The sequence below is a fragment of the Theropithecus gelada genome, chromosome 15, assembly GCF_003255815.1.
Source record: "Theropithecus gelada isolate Dixy chromosome 15, Tgel_1.0, whole genome shotgun sequence".
NCBI lineage: Eukaryota > Metazoa > Chordata > Mammalia > Primates > Cercopithecidae > Theropithecus > Theropithecus gelada.
The window spans coordinates 27,597,519-27,609,726 of record NC_037683.1 but is presented as its reverse complement, the minus strand read 5'-3'; the positions used below and the strand labels follow the sequence as shown (position 1 = coordinate 27,609,726).

The following is a 12,208-nucleotide window of genomic DNA, read 5'->3' as shown; positions in this document are numbered from 1 at the left end:
TCTTTTCTTAACATTATTATTATTATTATTATTATTTATTTTTGCCTCATTTGCTCCTTCTGTTTGGTCTCTGGATTCTTTCACATTCAGGAACTGAACAGCTGTAGGCACATTGCTACCTCTCTGTATAGTGAGAGCTTTAGGTCAGCCATACCTGGGTAATGGTCCCTGGCTGTGTGGCCATGGACAGGTCACTTAACCTCTCTGATCTCTAGGGTCCTCGTCTGTAAATGAGGGCAGTGGTGTTATTTACAAGTGAGGATCCACTGAGCAGAAAGTAAGCGTTCAACACATGAAGGCTTCTCTTGGGCTGCATTGAGACAGGCCTGTGGTGGGAAGGGTTAGGGTCACCACCAAGATGCCTTATAGCCCAGGGTTCTGGAATCTTCATGTTTGGGCCCCATCGGAGAAGCCAAAGCCCCTGAGAGCTCCTTCAGGGACATCTCCCTGTTGTCTCTGCAGCCCAGATTTCCTCAAGCCTCTGTATTTGTGCTACACTCAAGAAGCCAAGCCATCTTTTAATATATATTCTATATGTTTAAATTACAAAAGTAACAGTGATTGCAAATATAATACACATTAAATCAAAATGTATCAATTAAAATCCCACTCCCTGGAGTGAGGAGTGTGGCATCTTAGCTATTTTAAAAAGGTGTAACTATGAGAAATATATCGTTTTGTTTTACAAAATTGGACTCTATGCTAGGTATTTTTGCACATTGCACTATTTTGATTTATGATAGACAGATTTCTATTTCTGCCCACATAGCTCTACTTAATTTTTTAATAGTTGCATACAATTCTGCCATATGAAGGTAGCATAATTCATTTTATTCATCTTCTCTTGATGAATGTTTGTCATTTTCTTTTCTTAAATTACAAAAATGCTGCTGAGAACATCCTCGTATGTTCATATTGATACCTCCTTGTAAGTATTTCTGTAGGACAGAGTCTCAGAAATGGGGCTGTGGGGTCATTTTTAACAGGTTGATAGCTGAATGTTAACCTGTTGGCTTTGTAAATGTCACCAACAGTGCAACACACACTCATGGTACCCTTCAGTGCATGCCAGGCCCTTCTGGCTGGTTCTTCTTCAGAAGAGACACGGTGTCAGGTGTTTGATACCTCAAAGGGAAGTTCATATAATTAATAACATTTTGTTTTATTTGGAGAATCTAAAATTGGATTTTATTGCTTTTGACTAAAGTCCACTGCAGGATTTGCAAAACAAAGAACAGTGTAATCTTCAGTGGCATTAGAGGATCAAGTGGATTTTCTTAGCATAAAAATATGCTGAGCGTGCCTGTTGGTTTACCTATGAAGTCTAAGAATAGCCTCTGCCTTTATTTTTGGAGCAGCTAATGCATAAAAGAGATAAAAGTGATGTGCATGTCTGTACTAGAGTGTGAGTAACTGGCTGTTTCTTGAACTGATTTCTCATTAATGCAATTGAACTTATCTGCAAGGAATTTGGTAATATTAGCTCACATTGTGTGGCGCTTTACTCAGTCTGCAAAGAGCTTGTGGAAGGAGCTTGTAAGAACGCCAGGCAGGGACTCTTCTCCCTGTTTGGACTGTTAAGAAAACTGAAGGGGTTAGGGAGTTTAAGCCAATTTTTTTGTGGCTAGTTAGTGGCAGAGCTGGGGTAGGAGTCTCCTGACTTCTGACTCTCAAGTCCAGTGCTCTTTCAGCCAGACACTTACAGCAGAATAAAAGCAAATATGGAAAATCTTACAGCTTAAGGGTGGCTCCAAGCCCCAGGTGCTGGGCTGGAGACTCCAGGAGCATTTGGTCAGAGAGGTAGGCCTAGGGGATCAGGCTGTGAAGAAGCTTGCAGAGACCAGCTGCCATGAGGGCCGCTTTCCCCCCTTCTGTTTGCTTTTTTCCTACTTTGAGGAGTAGAAGTATAGGAAACTGGAGGGTGGTGGGGCCATCTTGACTGCAGGTCAGGTCTGCCCTTGGCTGAGGCTGTACTGAGCACTGCTCCTGGTTCTGTGTGAGATGATGAGGATGTGTTACCTGGGGAGGCTGTGGCTCCCCACCTTCTCGGGGAGGTTGTGGCTCCCAGCCTCCAGAGGACAGCAAAGTAGCCAGTTCTGTTTGCTCTCTGTCAACCCAGGTGACATTGTTTGCCTATTCGGACCTGCTGCTCTTCACCAAGGAGGACGAGCCTGGCCGCTGCGACGTCCTGAGGAACCCCCTCTACCTCCAGAGTGTGAAGCTGCAGGAAGGTAAGCAGATGCTCTAGGTACCCAGAGCCCCTCTCAACTTGCCCCAGTCCCTCTGGGCAGCCCTCTGGGCCCTGGCTGCCAGTCATCCACAGGGCACTAGAGTGTGTGCTGCTGGGCTCTGTCCATGGGCCAGTAGGTCTCAGACACTGGCATTTCTTCCAGGCTGGTAAGCCTTCTGATATACCTGAGCTTTTCAGGGAAGTTTCTATTCTAGAGACTTTCCAGGAAGGCTATGGAGTGGGGTAGGAGGAGCTTTGGATTCAGACAGACCTGTGTTCAAATCTTGGCGCTGTCCCTCCATACTGGGATGACTATGGGCACTTTTCTCAGCCTCTCTGAGTCTGTTTCCTCCTGCATAAATAGGGAGAAAAATAGTCACTCACAAGGTTGCTGTGAAGATTAAGCTAGGTCATAAATGCAGAGTGCCTGGCCTATAACAGGTGCCCAATAAATACTTGTTGCCACCCACTCACCCTACAGATCTGTGGACAGAGACCGCAACTTGGCCCTACCCAGCTACATGGTCCTGCAGAGCCCAAGCTGCTGGGCCTCAGGCGCATGTGGGAGTGTGGAGGGAATTTCTAACCCAAACTTTCCACCATGCCCTCCACTCGTGGGAGGGGAAGCCAGCTGGGAGTATCTGTCGGTGGTTTGGTTTGGCGCCTGAGGTCTCCGCTGAGAGGGGCTCGGTTTCCTCTCCCAGATCATGAAAACAACAGACCTGTCTGAGGATGAGTGACAGGGGCAGAGAGGAAAATATTACCCAGTGAAAGAATTCTGTTTTGGCGGGGTTTGCTCCGGGAAAGCTTCCTGGCTGTTTGCAAACTATCCTGTGTGCTCAGTGCCCGAGTATTCCTCCTCCTCGGAAACCCATTCAGTGTGAGAACCTCCACTCTCACTTCCCCACAGGCAGCCACTGACAACTTCTCCATCTCGGGCTCTGGCCTTTCCCCTGCCCATGGAAGGGAAAAGCAAGTCACCTCACTGGGTCAGCTCTTCCCTCCAGGCGGGCTCAGCCTGACCACGGGGCAGTGGGAATGAGCTGCTTGAGCAACCCAGTTCCAGCACTGGCGTTCCCAGAGTTCCCCATGCCTGCTGGAGGCAAGCAGGTTGGAGCTCCAGTGGCCTCTGTTCCTGGGCTTCCGTGCCATCCTCTCCATACCCCCCAGCCCCTCTCTGGCTCTGTCACACCCAGCTTCCCATATGCCCATTCTCCCTGTCGCTCCAGCCTGGCTGCAGTGTGCATATTCACACGTGCACTCACACTGAGTCCTTTCTTCTCTGCTTCCCCCTCCCTGGCCCCAGCCCAGACAGTCTAGACCCTGTCACATTTGAGGGAGGAGCACTGGATGGGGCAGGGCTCAGTAATATGTGCTGGTTGGTATAAGTGGTACCCTCACTCTGTTTCGCACGTTACAAGACTGAGGCCATAACCCAGGACCCTGGTTTGCTCAGCTTCCTGCGAGGAGGGAGGGAAGAGAAGGCTCACACTGGCTGTAATTTGGGTGGACATGGAGGTTGTAGGAAGAAGGCAGTAGAGGAGCTGAGGGCAGTGACTGGGAGTCTGGGGTCTGGGTGTGGTGCTGCTGTGCTGTGCTGTGTGGCTTCAGCTGGCCCTTTCCCTTTGCCAGGCTTCAGTTTCTCTGACTGGGAACTAAGGGTGGGGCCAGCGCTTTGTGTCCCTCCCAGCTCTGACACCCCCACACAGAACCCCAGAGCTTGCTGTGAGCAGCTGGACCATGCCTATACTATCCTGCCTCTATCCCTCTGGGGGCTGGATGGGGAATTGGTTGGGATCTCCCCTTCTGGAGGCCCCAGGCCCAAGACTTGAAGCTAGGGGTGGGGTGTGCTCCATCCTCCACTGGGTGTTGGTCAAGGAGGGTGGTGTGGGGACTTGGGGTGTCACAGAGAGCCTCTCCAGGTGCTGAGCTATGTTTGAGCCGCAGCCTTGTGCAAGCCTGGCACTGTGGCTTCCTCTCCCTGCAAATGGAGTGCGAGCTGCACAAGGGCTGAGGATGGCCAAGGCAGCACTTCTCAGGAGAGACCACCATGGCCAGAAGAGCCCCTTGGGTTGGCGTGGGAGAGGGGCCTGTGTGTGCGTGTGCATGTGTCTGCCTGCCCTGGATTTTTTGGACAGATGGTTTGGGGCCGAACTCCAGGAAGCCTGAGAGCTGCTGAGAGGATGGAAATGGCTCCGTTTATAGGTGCACAATCCAACGCTTAGATTTCTTTCCAGGCACCGATGGAGCCCTTGCCTTCCCCCAGCTGCCCCCACTCCCCTGAGATAGGCTTGTGGGTCCAGAGGCTCATGGAAGTTTAGTGACCCCTTCTCCTGCAGTCCAAATTGGAGCCACAGGACCCAATGTTCTGAGTCCTGGCGTCCAATTTCCTGCCTGCCTCCCCTGTGCCCCAAGAGACCCGCTGCAGCAGCAAGGGCCTGAGGCTTTTAAGGGATGCATTTGGGACCTCAGCTGGAGCCTCTGTTGGCAGAATGGTCTCTGATTAATATTGCTTATGACTCCTAGGTTTCTTATTTGTCTCTTTCAAATCACCATGTATGCAGAATTCAATTTGGGGCAAAGAAGATGGCAAACAAGGAATGCACCCAACCTTTCTGGTTGGCTGGGGCTGGCAAGGGCTGCTCCCTGGCCGGGGAGAAGCAGCCCCACGCTAGGGACCAAGGTCTGCCTGTGTAACTTGTCTGAAGAGTCCTTAGCTCCATTGGCCAAGCACACTCCCAGGGCCTAGCCTGGGGCATGGAACACTGTGTGTGCCTAATCAATGTTTGTTGTGTGAATGAATGACTAAAAGAGCAGAAGTGTTACCTCAGTTCGGGAGCTGGGGGTGCACCTCTCCCCCAGAGTTCCTGGGTGGTAGTCACTTAAATCTTGTTGCCCCCGTCCTGCCCAGCCTCCCCCAGGCTTCAGCAGGGCCGAATGGCAGTGTAATGGGAACAGGCGGAGAGCTGGCGCTAACAATTGGGACATCTCCGGTCAGCCGGGGCCCATTGTGGTCTCTTCCTGCCTCTGCCGCCCTGCTGGCTTTGCTACTCTTTGTGTTGCTGCCTCCCAGGCGGCCAGCGTCACGCCCACAGTGTGTCTTTCTGGCCTGCTCTGGTGTCTCAGAAGTGGCCTGGAAATGTTCTGCTGCTTCTTGGGCTCTCCATTCACCTTGGAGCCAGGTAGGCAGTTGCAGAAAGTCAGTTGCATTGGTCTCAGCTGCTGCAATGTTTGGAGTTAACTCTTGGCTAGTCCCCATTTTCTGAGCACGTCCTCAGAGCCCACATCAGTGATAGCAGTGCTGGGGTGGTAGCAGTGGAAGGGACACATTGCCACCTCTGGGGCTCATAGCCTGGTGGAATGTAGATGAGTAACCCATGGAGGGGTAGAAGTGTGACAAGGCAGGCAGTCCTCGGTTCAAAGCTCGGCTTTGCCACTTACTCACTGTACGTCCTATTCATGTTGTTCTCCCTCCGTGGGCCTCAGTCTCTATATCTGGAGAATGGAGACAATACCCCTCCTGCTTGCCTCAGACAGTGAAGGGGGATTGCTTAATTGTTGAGTTTTGGATCGCAGACCAGGTGAGCGAGGGCTCTGGGAAAGTGATGGAGGGGTCAGACCTGGGCCAGGAAGCTATCTGTGGGGTCCACCCAGCCCGTGATTGGGGATCCCTCCTGCATGGTCCATGTATTCCTTGCGGGAAGTGAGGCCCACTCTGGAACCCAGTGGCTAATTGTTGAATTTCAAAAGGGCCAAGGCAGTTGGAATGTTTAAAGGAAAACCCAGATGTGTGCTGCCGTTCTCCTCCCTCCTAGCCCCCAGTTCTAATGTTCTAGGAGGGGCAGAATTTCTCTCCTGGGTCAGCCCCTTGCAGCCTGCTTTTCTACAGCTGCAGCTCCTCTCTGGCACCCTTGGCTTCTTCAGTTTGTTGTTCTTTTATGAGACTCTGAACCATGCTGAGTGCTGCCCCCATTCCATCCTCCTCTCAAAGTGCTGCCAGCACAAGGCTGTGACGTGGAACAGATTTCAGGGAAAGTTTGCAGTAATGCAGGGAGGATGGGGAAGGAGGCAAGGGTGTCACAGCACAGAAAAGTTGTCAAGGCAATCCATCCACCATTCCCTGCCATAGGGAATATGTCTCACGGAGTGTTCCCCCAACCTCAGCCTCCTGTTTCCCTGAAGCTCTCATCTCCTGGGCTTTCCTCTCCCTTCTAGAACCTTCTCTTTTCTCGCTGCCAGCTTCTAACCCCCAAATTTCTGTTATTTTCTTACATAGATCTTTTTGACTCTCACTTGGCACTAGGATCTGCTTCTGGAAAGCCAAAGAAATGTCCCAGTGTGTTCTCTTAAACAAAAGAAACCACCTCCTCTTGTCTCTACCCTCAGCAACACAAGGAACCAGCAGAAGCTTTGAAATTACAGTTTTCTTAAACATGATGGACTTCTTAGGCAAGACTCCCTCCCTCCCCAGCCCATCACTAGGTGGGAAGAAGTAGAAAGACTTATTCTCCCTAAGTCTGAAGTGAACCCTCATTTACTTATGGGAGATTTTTTAATCTGGCTCTGGCTGGCAGCCCCTGACCCTAGGGATAGCTTTGTCTCAGAACTGCCCATATACTTTGCTTCAAGGGGCCCTGGACTTCACCCACACCAGGGCCCTTATTCACTGCTTTTCTTAGGAATTGACTTGACCCACAGTCTCTATTTTTATCTTGCTGTCTTCTCTTTGCAACTAATTTTGGTGTCTTTGACAATTTCTTTACTTCAAGTATGTGTTAAGGGTCCTACCTTGAGCTCAACACTGGTCTGGTGCCTTGAGAGGACAGAGGAGCTGGATAGGGCCTATGTGGTGGGCATCTGAGGTGGGGTGTGTAGTGGTGGGAGTGTGGGCTCTGGATCCAGCCTACCTGGGTCTAAATCTTGATTCTCTTTCTTACTCCTGGGCAAGTTACTCAATTCATCTGTGCCTCAGTTTTGTCAAGAGTCTTGGGTGAAAAGAGCCCTGCCTCCCAGGGGTTGTTGTGAGGGTCAAGCATATCCATGGGAAGCATAGGGAACAGTGGTTGGCATGGAGCACTGTGGTGCGCCAAGGTCCTATCCCTTTAAGTATTTACTGTTTCATGTGCTTGTGGTTGCTTCCCTCAACAATGACGGTTTGCCCAACGAGGCCCATTGCACGGTCACAGGGAGAACCATCCCGGGCCCATGCCCAGACAAGTGCCCTAAGCGGGAGTGCTGCCAGGCGCTGAAGAGTGGCTGCAGTGGGCAGGGCCAGTGTCCTGGAGGAAGGGAACAGTCTGCTTCTCTGCATTTGCTCTTCCTTGAACACAATTTGTACTTCTCTTGGAAAGTCCTTTCTTCTCACCTTGAGTCCAAATTCAACAGGACCCTCCTTCAGGAAGCTTTTCCCAGAATCTGAGTGTTATCTCCTGGTCCTCCTGCTTCTGAAGCACTCTGAGCAATCACCTTCCCTCGGGGTTGACACTGGACCTTAGCTCCTCTGCTGGAGGAGGGAGTTCCCGACAGCCCTCCCAGATGCCTCCCAGGTAGAGAAGAGCTAGTGAATGGTTGCGACTGGGATCCTGGACCAGGGGTTAGAAGTCTCTAGGAAAACACACAGAGAGGTGAAGCCTGGGCCTGGAAGCCATCTCTGGGCTCCACCCAGTCTATGACTGCACAGCCCACCATTCCTTGGTGGAAAACAAGCCTCCCTATTGAATTTCAAAATGGCAAAGGCAGTTGGAGCATTTAAAGGAAAATCCAGATGTGTGCTGCCTCCAGGTCTCTCACTGCAGAAATCATGGAAGGGAGGAGGCCTCCTGGGATGGATGAGGGCTCCCTCCCTGTACCTCATGCCCAGAGGGTGCTCCTGGCTACCTCTCCTAGGGAGGAGATTTCAGCATTCCTTGGGCCAGGCTGACCCACAGGCAAATGCCTTAGAGCTGTACATTACCCTGGTTAGTTACTTAGCCAATTTTCCTCCAGAGACTTCCCTGCCTCCCATGCCTGCCTCTCTCTTTTCCCGGGAGGTGCCACACACAGCCTTCTGAGCAAGACAGCTGACTCTGCTGGAACAAACTACTGAGGCTCTTTAGCCAGTTCTAATGCAAATCTTACTTTTTGTTCCCTCAAAGGTTCTTCAGAAGACCTGAAATTCTGCGTGCTTTATCTAGCAGAGGTGAGTCCTTTCCTCTGGATTTGAGGAGAGACATCTTCGACCTGGTGCTTGAGGGGAGACACTGGGCTGGGATCTAGACCAGTGTTCTAATGCCAGCCTCCACACCCACTTACGCCAAAGTCCTGGGCAAGGCCAGAGTAGCAGTTTTTTTGCTAGGTAGAATGGGACTAACTGTTCCTACCCCATGCCTCTCTCACCTCTGTGTTAAAGAGCAGTGGAAAGGAAAGTGCTTAGAACAGACCCCTGAGATTTTCTGTGCAGGACCTCCTGAACTGCAGGAATCTCAGTGGGGGTGTGGCTGGGCAGCTGTGCATCACCCTGTTTACTGGTTAATAGCCCTTCCTCTAGAGATCACCGTGATTCTTGCACCTGCCTCTTGCTTCCATGTTTCCCAGGAAGTACCACCCACGACCCCTCGTACAGGGTCTTGTCAGTGTTTCAAAAGGTCTGAAGGTATTTGTACCTTTACCTGGGCCAGATAATACAGGCTTCAGCAAACATCAAGTGTCTGGGTTTCAGTCTGGAATGATACCCACTCAGTGTGGTTGAGATTCCTGGTTATCTCAGTCTGATCAGAAGCTTAGATAGGCAGTGCTATGCCTTTGCTGAGCAACATCTGGCAAGTAACTTATTACTTGATATGGCTTGGTAGATAAAATATCATTCAGGCTGGGGTTTCACTCAAGAGATCCTTGAAGATGAAAAAATTGAGAGCCACTGAGCTATACAAATACTTTTCAATTTTCAGTGAATTTTCTGTTCACCGCAGGGCAGTGTCTGTTCCAAGCAAGGATGCATTAGACACATTCCTGCCCTCTGCCTTCGCTTGTTTGTCTCATGCAACAGTCCAGGGAACCTGTTTTGTGGGAGGTGGGACATAGTCTGTATTGGGTGGCCAAGAGGAACACACCGCTTTGAGAAGGAATTGTACACAGTTTGTGACTGAAAACCATTCCTTCAGTTTCTGGCTAAGAAGTGCAAGGCCAAGAGAGAGTCTTTCAACAGCCCCCTGGAGGACAAGACAGTTGATGTGAAGTTAGCTTTAGCGGAGGGCAGAGAGTTCCAAAGAGGCAGTGGACACCGCTGGGGAACTGGGCTGCTTGAAATGCAGACCTGAGGACCAAGAGGGCATTGGATGTCCTCCCCTGTGTCAGCCACATTCCCCTTGGGGTACATGGCTGGTGGAAGTGGCTGGTGGAATCACTTCAGTGCTGGAGGGTGTTTAGTTCCACAGAGCCAACCAAGCAGAGAGGAGAAGCCATGACCAGGCTAGGCTCCTCCTCCAGCCTCACCACACTGGGTTCTGATTCTCTGGGGCAGTCCCTGAAAGGAGGCTCCAGGTTCTTTAATGCCAATAGAGCTTCCTGCCAGGTTGGGTTAGTGTTTCCCAGAGAAAAGGACTTCTGCTCTATTGGTTTCCTGGGATCTGTGATCTCCCAGCTTCCAGAGATTGTGAAGGGATATTGATTTGGGGCTTTTTGTTTCAGTAAAGTGCCAGGTGATCTGATCCCCAGGGGCTGTGGGATTGAGCTTACAGGCAGCTAGAAGCCTCTCCCTTCTCTTAGTGGGTTGCAATTTAGGAGAAGCACATCTGTAATTCAGGGAAGACAAGATGCCTGTTTGCTCTGTAGCCTGGGCCACTCTTAACATGGGTGGTTTTGGATCCTATCAAGAGCCTGAAACTCACATCTTAGTTGGAACTTCTGAAAAGTGATTTCTCTTCATTGCCTGACATGCAGGTGGCACCCAGAGAAGAAAAAGAGAATCACGATTTAGAGACATTTTTTGACTCTGCATTGAGAAAGGCCCAATTGCCTGGGTGGTGGCAGCTCTGATTGTTCTCTAGCTGCAAGGTCCTGGGTGGTGTTATCCTAAAGTAGTCCTGGGCTCTGGGTCTCTATTGCCCGGACAGGTGTGTTTCTCAGTTCCTGCAAATCCACTGGACAGATGCAGCCCACAGTTGGCTTCAGAACACAGGGGGCTCTGAAGTCAGTTGGGTCCATGGGCACATTGGTCGGGGACTATTCTCTAACCTAGACTCTGATGTTGGCTCCATTAATGTAAGAGTTTTGGAGTTAGGAAGACCTAGATTTGAATCTTGGCTCTTCCATTTTCTGAGTGATCTGGGGCAAATTACAAACTCATCTCTGAAATGGGGCTGATGAGGCCTACCCTGCAGGGTTGTGGTAATGATTAAATGAGATTCAGTAAGACTTGCATCCAAAGCACTTAGCACAGAGCCTGGCACACAACGAGGGCTCAATAAATGGTAGCTACTGTTATTGTCAATTCAAAGTAAGGGGAAGGGCTTTTCATATTCATTTACTCTCCATTAGAGAAATCACAAATGATTTATTGGTCTTTTAAAAAGAAAGCTAAGAGGAATAGCTCATATTCTTTGTAATGTGCATATACAGTTATACAAATATGGTAAGATCACAGGCTCTGGAGGAGGCAGAAGACAAACAGTGAATCTCTCTCTCCCAAGACCTCCTGGGGCCAGTGACATAACCTCTTTGAGCCTTAGTTTTCTCATGTGAAAAATGGTAGCAGCTGCTTTCCTTCCTACCTATGTTATAGGGTCATTAGGAGAACTGAATTAAATGACAGAATTTTTATCAAAGCAAATGAACCAACTTAATTTATGGCTGAAGAGGTTTTGGTTTTTACAAAGATATAGTTAATTCAGGAGCAAGGAGGTAAGGCAAGAGGGGATTTTAAAGAGGTCAAGAGGAGCTTGGTGTCTGGTTGAATTTCAGGATGCCCGTGTTTAAATACACAGGTCTGTGCCCAGTGCTTCTGGGCCAGGGCCAGTGGATCTGAAAGGTCTGTGCTTGGCTGACCACTCCATAGTCAGGAGGCACCGTCTGAGTGAGTTACATGAAGAGGCCTTCAGGGCGGCTTATGGCCTTGACCCCAGAGCCTGGTATTGAGGGCACAGTGGGCATCAGTGTTGAGACCGACGAGTTGGATCACACCCTGGATTAAAAGAGATGGGTTACTTGTGAGGGAAGCCAGGAAGGTAATGAGTGTCCCCAATTAGACAGATTTAGGCAGATGGGAATTCAGCCTCCCTGGAGGGAGCTGGCTTAGTGCTCTCTCTCTCTTGGCCTGGCCAAGAGAGAGAGACCAAAGCTTAGGTCTCCCAAAAATGTTTGCCCGTCTAAGCCAGCCAGTTCTGCCCCTGCCTTGGAAGCCTTCTGGGTCCTCTAGTATTACAGCTTCAAGCTCTGAGAGCCAGAGACCCAGCCCTACACTCTGCTGTTGAGACAGGCAATATGGTCACTATCTCAGGTGAAGAAATATGGCTTTCCGAAGGAGATTCCCATGGTGCAGGGCAGCGGAGGGTGGTTCTTGTGGTGTCAGTAAAACGGGCAAAATCACGGCTGTTACCTTGCAAAGTTGTTGGAAGAAGTGTCAAGGTATCACTGGTAAGTGTCTTAGCACTGTGCAGGGCATGGGATTTGAGGGGGCTGCCTCTGTATTGAGGGTAGGTGGCTCTCACTGCGAGAGGCCCTCCCAGCAAGGGGGGAACTTTTCCATACTTTTGTAGGGAGGGGGACCCCATCCTGGAGCTTAGAGCAGTGGACAGTTATCCAAAAAGCTGCCAGCGAACTCTGCAGCTGCTCTGAGACCCAGCTACCTACAGAATTTCTCCTGGAGGCTTTGCATTCTTGTTGCCTCTTGGTCTAGTCTGCAAGGGAAACATTCCTGCCAGCCACAGATGTGGCAGCCTGACCAGGTGATGAGACCCTCCCAGGTGCTGGAGATGAGATCCCAGCATGTGGTTCTCCAAGGCT

At 50.3% G+C, this 12,208-nt stretch overlaps 1 protein-coding gene across 1 annotated transcript in view; it reads left to right on the top strand.

Moving 5' to 3' along the window:
• RGS3 (regulator of G protein signaling 3) overlaps positions 1–12,208 on the top strand; it is a 115,546-nt gene that overhangs the window by 40,940 nt on the left and 62,398 nt on the right. Inside the window, 2 exon segments of the mRNA XM_025358832.1 lie at positions 2,120–2,231; positions 8,365–8,408. Coding sequence (XP_025214617.1) covers positions 2,120–2,231; positions 8,365–8,408 — 156 coding nt within the window.